Here is a 12,991-nt window from a genome sequence, read left to right as displayed (position 1 = left end):
CAAGGCAGCAGCAGCGGGGAGAAGCAAGATTTCCCCGTGTTACAACATCATGACCAAAATGCTTAGCATATAGCCTTCCTTAATGCCAGCAAAAAAGCTGCTCCAGCCATGCACCTAAAACACCGCTGTGCAGCATCAGAATCTCCTACCTGGAGGGGCGCCTGGGTGGCTCAGTCAGTTAAGCATCTGGCTTCTACTCAGGTCATGATCTCGGGGTCCTGGGATGGAGCTCTGCCTGGAGCCCACCTGGAGCTGGGCTTCAGCCCCAAGTCTGGCTCCATGCTCTGCGGGGAGTCTGCTTGAAGATTCTTTCCCTCTGCCTCTCCCCCTGCTCAAACTCTCTCTGTCTCTCTTTCAAGTAAATAAAATCTTAAAAAAAAGGGGGGGGCTCCTGGGTGGCTCAGTCGCTAAGAGTCTGCCTTCAGCTCGGGTCATGATCCCAGGGTCCTGGGATCAAGCCCCACATCGGGCTCCCTGCTCCGCGGGGAGTCTGCTTCTCCCTCTCCCACCCCCCTTGCTTGTGTTCCCTCTCTCATGTCTCTGTCAAATAAATAAATAAATAAAAATCTTAAAAAAAAAAAAAAAGAATCTCCTACCTAGAGTCTGACACTCAGACCCACCTGATTGTTATGCATCACCCCATAGTGTGAGGAGTGAGAGGGAAGTTCAGCAACTGCTCTTGCTTCTGCATCTATAATACTGTCCATCATACATGTTGCTTCAGAAAAACCGGTTTAGATGTATTGCTTGACCATTAGGCCTTGGGCATATGCTCAGTAGGTTATATACGATGAGTGGCTGGGAGATTTCCATTTCTGGCCATAGAACTGTGGCCAGTATCACAGGAAGCCTCCTACAAGAAGATTGGTATAAAGATTGAACAAATTAAAAAAAAAAAAAACCAACAAGGATGAAACTTGAGGGACTCCCAACTGATCGATGCTTACTGCTTTTATTGTACCTGCCTGCCAGGAAAACAAAAAACAAAAACAACCTTTTTGTAGAAGGATATCATTCATAATCTCAACTGTTTTTACATACAATATCTGACATTTGATAAAAAATTATGAGGCAGCCTAGAAAAAAAAAAAGACTAAATGGCAAAACACCAACTGACAAGCCAAATTAAAACAAACAAACAAAAGACTGAGCTGCAAATGCTTTCAGATACTGATGGTATTGGAAAGGAAATCTGAAACGAAAATGTTAGAGTGTTCAAGTAAAGAGAAAAGTATAATTTCAGCAGCATGTAAATAATTCAAGAGTCAAATGAAAACTCTAGAACTGAAATAAGTAATAACTGAAATTAAAAATAACTTAATTAAGGATTAAGTGAGGGGGACCTGGGTGGCTCAGTCGGTTAAGTATCTGCCTTCGGCTCAGGTCATGGTCCCCGGGTCCTGGGATCGAGTTCCGCATCGGGCTCCCTGCTCAGCAGGGAGCCTGCTTCTCCCTCTCCCATTCCCCGTGCTCGTGTTCCCTCTCTCGCTGTCTCTCTCTCTCTCTGTCAAATAAATAAAATAAAATCTTAAAAAAAAATTAAGGATTAAGTGAGACCGAGATGGAATCTGAGAAATAAAAGTGTTCAAAAAGGAAGGAGTAGGGCCCAGAGAGCTGATAGAACATTACTTCTGGGTGTGTCTGTGAGGGTGTCTCCAGAGGAGATTAGCATTTGAATCAGTAGACTCAGTAAAGAAGTTTATCCTCACCATTCTAGGTGAACATGATCTAATTTATTAAGTTCCTACGTAGAACAAAAAAAAAAAGAGAGAGAGAGAGAGAGAGGAATGACAAATTCTCTCTCTTTCTCTCTGCTTGAACTGAGATGTCCATATTCTCCTATACTTGGACGTTGGAGCTATTGGTTCTCAGGCTTTCAGACTCAGACAGAGATTTATATAATTGGCCTCCCCCCTCCCCCATGCCCCTCCAACTTTCAATTCTCAGGCCTTAAAACTCAGACAATCATACCAACAAATTTCCTGGTTCTTCAACTTTCAGATGGCAGACCATAGGATTTCTTGACCTCCACAACCATGTAAACCAGCTCTAATAATAAAAAGAATATATTTATATATATTCCATAATAATGATATATATATCATATATATATATATATTCCTTTGAGCCTATCCACATTGTACAAATTGTCCCTTTATTTTATTCTTTTCAAACTTCCCTTTTAATGTATAGACTTGTTTTTTGATCCTGATTGTGGGTCTTTTTTTTGAACCTGTGTATGTCACTGTCACTGTGGTCTCTCAACTCTTCAATTATGTGACTGAAAATATAAGGTTTATTAATAAGAATAAGAATTAGGAAGGAATTTACTCAAAAACAGTCATTCTCAAGCTCCCACCTTTACTTTGTACACTTGATCGGTAACTGAATGGATCCCTGCCTCCTGCGAATGCTGAATGAACTTCCTAAGATCCTGGCTTGCATGGCTCTAGAGGCTCATTTGCTTCTCCCTTTTGGTAAACTTTAGCTGGGAGCTGGCGCAAAAAGATTGAGGCAGTCTGAAGAGAAACAGCAAGACTGATCTCAGCTTTCCTGGACTACAGAGCAATTTCTAGGGCCTTTCTAGGGCCCGCCTCGGCTGTCAGTACGCATACTCCCTGGTGCGGTTCCTGGGCCCCAGTCCCCGTAATGTATTTCTTGCTACTAGAGAAACTAGATAGATGTTCCCTAACTCCTCTTAGGCTAACTTATCCCTAAGTAACAGAATTACAGATTGGGGCTTATCCTCAAGCCTCTCCCTAGGAGTGCTCTGGGTATGTGCAGTCTCCCAGCAAAGGCAAATCCTTTCTGTCAGGACCTTTGCCATGACACATACAGAATGTCTGTGCCAGGCCATTGCTATAGAAGAGCGAGTGTTTGGGGATTGTGTCCTTCTGTTCTCTCTCTGCTTAAAGGTTTTTCTCCAATAAATTCTATGTTATATCTGCACACGTGTTGCTAGTGATCTGTGCCCGTTGGCATGGCACTAACCAAAAAGATTTTTAAAGCTACTTTCTGTAGTTGGGAGATACAGAGAAATGACAAAAAGGAAGAGATAAGAGGAAGAAAGACTTTCAGTCTTGCATTTGTGTCTGTACTTATCTGAGGCCTCTGATAGGCTGCAGCTCCTTTGTATACACACAGGATTGGGACAGTGAAAAGAGAAGTTAAAGCTCATAAATATAAGCTTTCGCTTATAAACCGAAGTCTAAAATCACAATTCCTGTTTAAATTCAACTATGTTAGTTCACCTTCATCTTTTTTTTTTTTTTTTTAACAGTTTGTTGGGCTTTCTTTTCAATAGCCATCAATGTCTGAAGAGGTTGCTTATGCAGATCTAAAATTTCAGGACTCCAGTAAAAGGGAAAACATCCATGAGTTTGACACAGTTGGGATAAAAGGTAAGATTTTGAACTTTGGATGTGTTTTAGGTTGAGCCTCCCATTTTTACCAAAATAATTATAAATTTTTAAGGTGCTGATGGGTGCATTGAACACTCAGTCTTTTACAATGTTTCTGTTTTAATATCACACTCAAGATAATTAGAATAGGGTAATAGTTCGATTTTCCTGGATTATGAAACATTTTTCCCCCATACAACAAGGAATACATGCTGTCCAGGAAAATCATGGTTTTGTAGGTTCTTTTTTATAAGAAAGTGCTGGTCACACATGTAATAGTAAAACTGGATCTTAACTTTCTCCCTATGTGACAAGCACTATCCTTCTTGCCTTATGAGGTAGAAATGGGCATCTCTATTTTGCAGGAGAGTGTCAGTGACTTCAATGAGGACATGCTGTGCTTGAGTGTCACATGCATGTGTGTGGATTGGAAAAGACTCTCTGTTGACCTACCAGAAGTATGGAGGAGAGGGTTTGGAAACTATCGGATGTGCACAGGATATTTAAATACATCATTCAACCATTTGAAGTCTATGTGTTCTCACCTATCAAATGGAGATAACAAGGCTTGTTTTATTATGAGATTGCAACCATAATTTAGTTTATGCTGCTGGTGCCATTTTGGAAAAGGCCAACATATTTAATGATTATTTTGTGAGGTTTAAATTAAAGATAGATAAAGATGACAAATACACCAAGAAAATGTTTTTATTGGCCAGGATGTCACTAATTATTTTTTGTTTATTCATCTAGTCTAGTAGGTATTTCTTTAATATTTAAAATTGACCATACTTTTCAGTTCTGGGTACCATAAATAAAAATGAGAGGATATCAAAAAGAATGACAATAATAAATAAGAGAATAATGAGAATATTTTTCAGAAAGGGATATTAAGAAGGAATTAAAGTTCTGTTACTTTTAAGCTGCTCAATTTGACCAATTTAACCATTACCGTCAAACAAATCAAATTTTGTTCAGAGAGAGATACTAAGCAATCCTCTGTAGGCATGTAAGACTAAGTGGAAGAATATGAACTTAAAACTAAACAGTGAGGCATTTTATTTTAATATTAAACCATAGCTAGAGATAAAGAGTGAGATAATAATATTCAGACCTATAAATGGGAATTTTGTGAATTAATATGTTATTATACTGTTAGGCATATTATTCATTCACTTACATAAAATCAGATTATATCACTTCTCTTTAGCTTGCTGTTAGGTCTACTCACTCTTTGAATGATTAGAAAATAATAGCTCAGGGAATATTGGTTTAATGGGGATACAGCTCTTTTTCATAAATCTTTAATTAATTTAGTTTCCCTAGGCATGAGATATATTTTGAACTAAATTTACTCATCTTAAATATGGTATTTAAGAAGTGACTGCCTTGGTTCAACTGTTGAGGAGAACTTAAGATACTTTAAAGTGATTCTTACAGTCGTATGATGGGATTAATGTTTCCAGAATCTGACTCATTATTTAGAAAAGGAAAATTAATGCTTATTGGAGGCTACAAAATATTTAGATACACACACAGACGCACACACACACACCCCCCATAATTCCCATATGTTGAGCCTAGATATAAGGAAGAAGGAATGAGAAAGAGAGAGGGAAAAAGACAGAGGGCGAGAGAGGGCGGGAGGGAGGATGGGAGGAAGGAGGAAAGTGAAGAAAGAAAGAAATGCAGTATGTGTGTGTGTGTGAGAAACAGAGAGACAAAAAGAGAGAGAACTTTAAAAAATGTCATTTAATATTCTACCAAATCAAGCATATATTATCTCCAAATTTCTCCTATTTTTTTGGAGGTTAAGTTAAATGAAAAGACACATAGGGGACTAAAGGAAGAAAAGAGGTAAGGAAATATTGGAAGATATAACATTTGGGGCACCTGGGTGGCTCAGTTGTTGAGCGTCTGCCTTCGGCTCAGGTCATGATCCCAGGGTCCTGGGATCGAGCCCCGCATAGGGCTCCCTGCTCCGCAGGAAGCCTGCTTCTCCCTCTCCCACTCCCCCTGCTTGTGTTCCTTCTCTCCCTGTGTCTCTCTCTGTCAAATAAATAAATAAAATTTTTAAAAAAGATGTAACATTCAAAACCACACTGTACCTGAGTATTTTTAAAAAATTTTTCCTCTAAAACTGCTTCCTTTCCCCAATCATCCTCATCTCATTAAATATAAATATAAACACGTATTTAATACAATCAGCAAGTGTTTGCTATATGCCAGCACTATTCTAATTGTATTACCACTATTAATTTGCTTAATCTCTGATATTTTATGGCTTTCTTTTTTAACCAATGCAGAAACTAGGACACAGAGAGGTTAAGTGACTTGTCCAAGGTCCCCCGTTATTAGCAGCAGACCCAGCATTCAAGCCCAGGCATACTAGCCCTAGGAATGCTGTGCCTTTTTTTTTTTTTAATCACTATGCTATACTGCCTACAGGTGTATATATTTATTATCCACCACCTTTATCAAGTAAAAGATTTCTCATAAATATTTCATAAATTTGTACTATGGATTCTAACTTCAAAACATTCTTAATCAATTCATGGGTCATCACGTTCTCTAATCTTAGTAAAGTAAAGCACATTGATTAGTTTTCTCAATTCTCCTTTTCAAAGCCCATTTTTGCCTCTTTGTCTCTTGACTCGGCCTACCAATTACCAACATGTCCTGTGAGAATTAGTTTGCATGTAAAACAACTAACAAAATGTTTTTTACTTATTCTTTAAAAAGGTATTTTAAAATGTCCTTGAGTTTCTAGCAAAACACATTCCTTTACCAGAGACATGTTAGGAAAGAAATAAAGGCAAAATGAATGAATGAATGAATGAATGAATGATTCAAATTAAGATGTATACCATTTCCAGGCCTGCAGGCTAATTTTGCTTTCCACAGCACCACCTGCTCCTTCCCATGGATGGCGCCAGAGAACCTTGGCTCTGACTCTACTATGCCTTCTGCTGCTGATTGGACTAGGAGTCTTAGGAAGCTTTTGTATGTATTACCCATGTTTTGACTGATAGGGAAAACACCTAGAATTACATGAGTTTTACAAGAAAGTTTATTCTTGAATTGAAGCTTTGGAATGGTTATAGGTGATATAACCCAAGAGGTATTGATAAGTAGATACTTAAACATGGTAACCTGTTTCCCTCACTCCTATGAAAGGACTGCTTCCCTAGACTTTAATGTTTGTAATACTAGTTCAGCAGAAAGGAAATTAATGGTTGTGTTGAGGGATTAAAATTTTTTATCATTTCTTTTTTTAATCTGAAGTTTACACAACTTTGAAGATAGAAATGGGAAAATTAAATAAACTACAAAATTTCAAAGAAGAACTTCAGAGAAACGTTTCTCTACAACTGATACATAACATGAATAATTCCAAGATGATCATGGACCTGTCGAACACACTGCAAGAAATAGCCACCAGATTATGTCATGAGCTCTATAAAAGAGAACCAGGTAATCCTATATTCCTCTCTAAGCTATTTATTAGACAATGAATAAAAGCTAGTAGTCACTTGAGAATCATTCATCAATAATTAGCAGCTTTTCCCTAGGATGCCATTATTTGGAGAAAGGAATTAAATGTGGTTGACAGAGGACTTACTGATATTTCTGTGCCATTAGAAGTTTCTCTAATCTGACATTTACTACTGTTATTTTGGGCACTGAGATCAATAGAAGATAAGGTCACCTCTTTGTAGGTGACCTTGTTCCTACATTTCAGTCAATGTTTGATGAGAATCAATAAAAAAGGAAATAGTTAGGCCTTGCCTTTGGAATTAGGAGGAATTGTTTTTTTAATATCTCTAACAGTTTCTTTAGCTATTAGAACGAAAACATGTTTTTTTGTGCTCTTGAGAACTCTCCCAAATATTCAATGTCAGGCAGCCAGAAACGACATAGCTGGAAAAGGCAAGGCTGATGTAGGTTTGGGGAGTTGATTCTTACCACAGAATGTTTTTGTGGTTAGCCTTTATTGCCATGTAGTACTATAAAAAATGAAAAAAAAGAGAGAGAAAAGTAAGTTAATTAATCATTATTCAGGACTCCTGAGATAAGAAAACACACTGGAATACACTGGACATTTAATTCAAAATGTGTTGTTCAGATTATGTTTTGGACATATTGTAGTGGTATATAGGGACCTGGAACACAGCATGCATTTTCTTCACCTTTCATGTAAAAAAAAGAAAGACAAGTAAATTTGGTTAATTTATTATAGAGGACAATGGGAATAATAAGAATAATGAAGATTATCAACACAAACCGAATGAAACTACGTTCTTCTTCCAGAGCACAAATGTAAACCTTGTCCAAAGACATGGATGTGGCATGAGGACAGCTGTTACATACTAATTGACAATTATGAAACATGGCAAGAGAGTGTCATGTTCTGTTCTGCTCAAAATGCCAGCCTGCTGACAATTAAGAACAAAAGTGTATTGGTAAGGTCCCCTGGATCTCTGCCTGTGAGGAAGGAAGTCACTTTTCCCATCTAGAATAGAGAGGAACGAAGCATGTTGGGGAAGATTTGTACTAATCCAGACATGAGGTTATTTTAGTTAGGGTGTGGGGTGATTGAAACTTAGTACATTTATCATACAGAAGGACAGCCAAGGTGTCATCTAAAACCTTGGTTTAGGCCCTTAACATCATTGGAATCTCAAAGGCTGGGCAGATGGGTAGACATGGGTCTGTGAGAATTTTTAGGTCTGTGATCATTTCCAAACTGAAACTTTAGGATCAACTCTCAGAACACAATTTCTAAGAATTTATCTGAAAGCAGAAGATCTGGAAATCGTTCCTGAGGGTTACCAATTCTGTAAAATCTATATAGGAGAAGATTCTTTGTTTCTACCTTTTTGTCTTTTTTTAACTAAGAGAAAAAGGCAACATATACCAGAATAAAAAGATAGGTTGGATAAAATATGTATTAAAAGGTATAATTAAGATGGGATGTCAAAGGCAAGTGCTAAGCAGATATATGATACTGACTCCCAGGGTTCCAGGAAAATGAGTTCTCTGGAAGATTTATTTATGTATATATGTATTTCTTTACTTTCTTTTTTCTAATATTTAAGTAGCATCTCCATGTTTTACTTATTCCTCTGCATTTCTGGTCTCTCAGATAGTATTCCCATATTATTTAAGGAAAAAATTCATTTTCACAGAAGTGTCCGCTTCCCTACTGTAAGAACCTGGGTCCTCCTTTATGGCTGCAGGGAAAATCAAACCATAGTCTCTTCCTCCTCTGATCATTGTCAACTGATCCATTCTTAGTTATTTACTAAAAAAAAAAAAAGAAAGAAAGAAAAAAGAAAATGTTTAGAAAATGAGGGAAAAAGAACTTACTTTGGCTATAAAATTTTGGACTGGATCTAAATTCTATTCTATAACCACTTCTCATCTGACTTTGCTACATTTTTTCTCCTACTTTTTCAGTTTCTATTAACTTGAGTATATAGTAATTAACCACTTCCTTTGCTTCTGGACTGACTACTACCGGATACTTGAATCTTGAAGTTTGTGACCTTCATTGGCCCGAAGTTAAAGTAATGCATGGATTGGTAGATACTTTTCCTTGTGAAACAGTAACTGATAAATAACTGTTGGAGGAAACCTTACAGTAAGGAGCACTTTGTTTCAATTTCTTCTAATGGCATCAAAAAGTAGTAGTGTAATGTCAAAAGTGTTACCTTAAAACAGTAATTTGTAAGAACTTACATTGTGAGGTAATGTACAGAAATGGGAGACAGTTATTTTTCTTGGGGGGGGAGACAATTATTTTTTTAACCATCTCTATTTCTTGTAGGAATTTATAAAATCCAAGAGGTTACGTAGATACTGGCTGGGATTATCTACCAAAAAATATCAAAGAAGTTACCAGGAACTGGATGAGAGAATTATCTCTTCCAATTGGTAAGTCTTCATTCTTACTGAATTTTTCTGGTTGGTTTGAGTAAAGGTGTTTCCCCCAGGAGCAATATTTATTACAGTTAAAACTAGCTTCAGTTGAAATTGCACCCTTAAATAATTCTTTTCTGTCAGGCTTCTTTAATGTTTGATAATGCAAAAAATTTCCACAGATGTCTTCTCATTATCTTGACAAGTCACTAATGAATTTCTTTCTAGTAGCCGAATAAGAAGGGATTTCTGGGAGACTTTCATCTCAGAAAATTATAGAAGCCAACAAAATTCACTGGGTTCTAACCATGTGCTTAAAACTCTTTCACATGCTGGGATTCAAAGATGAATGAAAGATTGATTCTTTTCTTTGTTACTTATTGATTGTATGTGCAGACTAGTTAAACAATTCTACATATAAAAAGAATACAATGTGATAAATCCTTCAGTAAAAATACATGGAATAACCAAAGATAAAGTTTAGCTGTGACTGTTATTTGAAATGGCCATTTTGAATGAAAAATTTAGAGATAGTAAAACATTTTCAGTAAAGAGAATAAGATGAGCAAGGGCATGGTATATTGTATATATGGCATACATAAAACAATTTGTTGTGTAGTATATTAAGAAATATGGTTGTAAATATACCAACATGAATAGACTCATATGTTATATATGTGCTACCTGACATAGGGGGAGAATGGACAGGCAAGAAGTACATAAACATAATGCCAAAATACCATTTGTATTTTATAATCCCTTAAATTTGGGAAGCAGACAGGTTAGACTAAAGAAAGAAACCAGAGCCTCAACCTGCCCACGAATTTATACATACTTGTTTGTTGAGGACACATCAAGCAGGAATGAATGCAGGGCAGTTGTGTGGGGGGCCAGCCACACTAAATCTAAACCCTGAGATTCCTGCACACTCCCCACTGTGGGCAAGAAGCAAATACAAGTTTTGATTGTTTTGTTTTGTTTGCATTTTCCTTCAGACAGAAATAGTAGATGTAATAATATGGGTCCAAAAGACAAGGCAGCGCTGTCTTTGGCAGTTTACAATCATGGGACAGAACAAAGGATAATATGTATGCAAATGGAGGAGAAAAGGAGGTATATTTTAAAGATCTCATTTGGAGTGAAGGGAGTAGAAGTAAAGGTCGTGTGTGCATCATGGGAGAATACAGATGGAATCTTGTTTGAAAAAGTAGAATTTCCATGTGTTTATTTGTAACTATTGCTAATGGGAAGGTAATCTATAGCGGACTAGAAAACACAGTATATATTTCAAATTATTAAGAAATAATACCAAAATAAAAAATATATAATAATATATGTATATATGATACATTATATATGTGTACAATATATAATCATACCTGTATTTCATTTTGTTTTTTATTCTTAACGTTATTTTGGGATTAGTTTCTTGAAAGGTGCTGTGATCAATGACATCTGTATCATGTCACTTCAAATAGGAACTTTCACTTTTGAAAATTGAATTGATATTTATTTATTAATGTTCATTATTTATTGACTAAAATATTTAATACTAAATTTTTCCCAAAAGATGATACTTTCAGTTTACAAGTTTGTCTTTGATGCCTAGTCCCTGCTCAGTAATCTTGTTTTAGGAGCTGGTAATTATTCAGAACTTCAGGATAAAATCTCTGAAAAATGGCTAGAGGGAAATGTTACTTGGAGATGATGTTGAACAGAAGGTACCATATATTAGGTTAATTCCTGGCTTGGGTGATTATGAAAAATATTTGAAGAGATAGTGTCAAAGATCTATTACAGGGGCCAGACTGGAGAATTTAATAGAACTGTATTATTCTAAATCATATTAAGTATTGGGGAAGCGAGGTGATACATCTGGAAGTAAAGGACAGCAAATAGTCCAGATGTAAAAAAGTGGAAAAGGCAGATTGAAGTAAGGCAGTGTTTGATACTGCATGTAGGTTGATAAAGATAAGGAGCTTGGACACTCTTGGTACTCCAAATAGTAATTAAAATTTATTTTAGGCAATGCAGACCCAGGAGCAATGATATATTGAAAAAGTAATTTTTTTCCTGTGGATGTATTTCAAATATTTGACTTGCTAATTGTAATTCTTTGTTTTCTCTTTCAGGCTTACAAGAAACAGAAATGATGTAAATGGTAGGATGCATTGTGGGTATATAGACACAGTATATATTTACTATACAGACTGTAGTTTTCCAATGCGTTTTATATGCCAGAAGCTGGCTGATCCAGTGAAGATTGAGAGTGAAATAACAGATGGAAAATATAGTTAGTGCAAGTATTTCTCTATTATCCTGTGATTAAGGCAACTTTAGGGAGCACACATCTTGTGGACCACACAAAGGGAATAAAGATGCTGGGAGACTAAATCGCTGTCTGTCTCCTAACAATGTACATTTTTAAACTTTCTTCTTTCTTTCTTCTCATTTGCTGAGTGAAAGGAATCCAAAGTCATACCTTCTCATCTAGATACAGTCCAGATACTGTTGAGCATAAATACAGTGTGTTGGGTAAACATTCAGAAACGTGATGCTAACTTTTCCTGCTTTTCCAGGAATAAACAAGGAAAATACCAACCTTACAGAACACCAGGGAAAATGAAATCTAGGAATATATAGAAAGGATAATACATCACGACCAATTGGGATTTATTCTAGTAATACAAGTTGATTTACATTTAGAAAAAAATAAGAAAGGGGGAGAGAAAATCTATTACTATTTTAATAGATGTAGAAAAGCATTTGATAAAATTTAACAGCTAATCTCTAAGAAAACTAGAAGAAGAAGGTTTCCCTAATCTGATAAACACTGATATATTAATAAAGAGGAAAAAAACAAATGAAGCAAAAAACTACCAACAACAACAAACTCTAAACCTAACATCCTGCCTTTGGTAAAAAGTGAATGTTTTTTCTTTTGAGCTCTGGAACAAGATCAGAATGATCTTTATCAAGTATTTTATTCAGTAACTTCTACTGTCTTTTAGAGGTCCTAGAAGTAAACTAAGGCAAGAAAAATAAATTTAAAAATATAAAAAATAAGAAAGGAAGAAATAAGACATTTTTACATGTAGTTAATATAATTACATGTGTATATGTATGTTCTATATATAAACTATATAAATTATTAGAATAAATATTTTATCAAGGCTATTGGATAAAGTCTCAAAATATCTCAATGCTTAAACATCAGTTATATTTCTGAAGGTTAGCAGTAAACAATGGAAAAATTTAAAAAGCAATACCATTTATAAGAGCATGCAAAAATAAAATAGTAATAAATGTAATAAAATTCAAAAAACTTTCTGCCCAATCCTGCTTCCTTCCGCTCCCTTGCACAGGTGGTAACACCAAGAGTGCTCCCTAATAAACCCCCGGCACACTAATCTTGATTTCAGAATCTGTTTCCTGGGAAACCAAGCCTGCAAGCGTTGCTGACAAAATAAAAGAAAACCTTAATAAGTGGAGAGTTAACCATGTACTTGAATTGGAACACTCTATATTCTTGGGATATAAAGTCTCCCAAATCTACCTACAGAGTGAATACAATCCCTGAAAATATCAGATAGATTTTTTTTAAATGACATGCTAATTCTAAAATTAACATAAAAATGCATAGGATTTAGAATAGCCAAGACAGGGCA

At 36.0% G+C, this 12,991-nt stretch overlaps 1 protein-coding gene across 1 annotated transcript; it reads left to right on the top strand.

The window, feature by feature from the left end:
• Positions 1 to 3,178: 3,178 nt before the first annotated feature.
• CLEC12A (C-type lectin domain family 12 member A) lies at positions 3,179 to 11,742 on the top strand. The gene is made up of 6 exons (XM_025879625.2): positions 3,179 to 3,401; positions 6,306 to 6,404; positions 6,687 to 6,875; positions 7,713 to 7,864; positions 9,232 to 9,338; positions 11,456 to 11,742. Exons 1-6 carry the CDS (start codon positions 3,311 to 3,313, stop codon positions 11,619 to 11,621), a joined length of 804 nt encoding a protein of 267 aa, XP_025735410.1. The 5' UTR covers positions 3,179 to 3,310; the 3' UTR covers positions 11,622 to 11,742.
• The last annotated feature ends 1,249 nt before the right edge of the window (positions 11,743 to 12,991 follow it).

This window comes from Callorhinus ursinus, unplaced genomic scaffold (assembly GCF_003265705.2).
Source record: "Callorhinus ursinus isolate GAN/ISIS: 27379988/994484 unplaced genomic scaffold, GSC_fseal_2.0 scaffold27, whole genome shotgun sequence".
Taxonomy (NCBI): Eukaryota; Metazoa; Chordata; class Mammalia; order Carnivora; family Otariidae; genus Callorhinus; species Callorhinus ursinus.
Note: the sequence above shows the minus strand (reverse complement) of the source record. Positions and strands in the feature narration are given on the sequence as shown.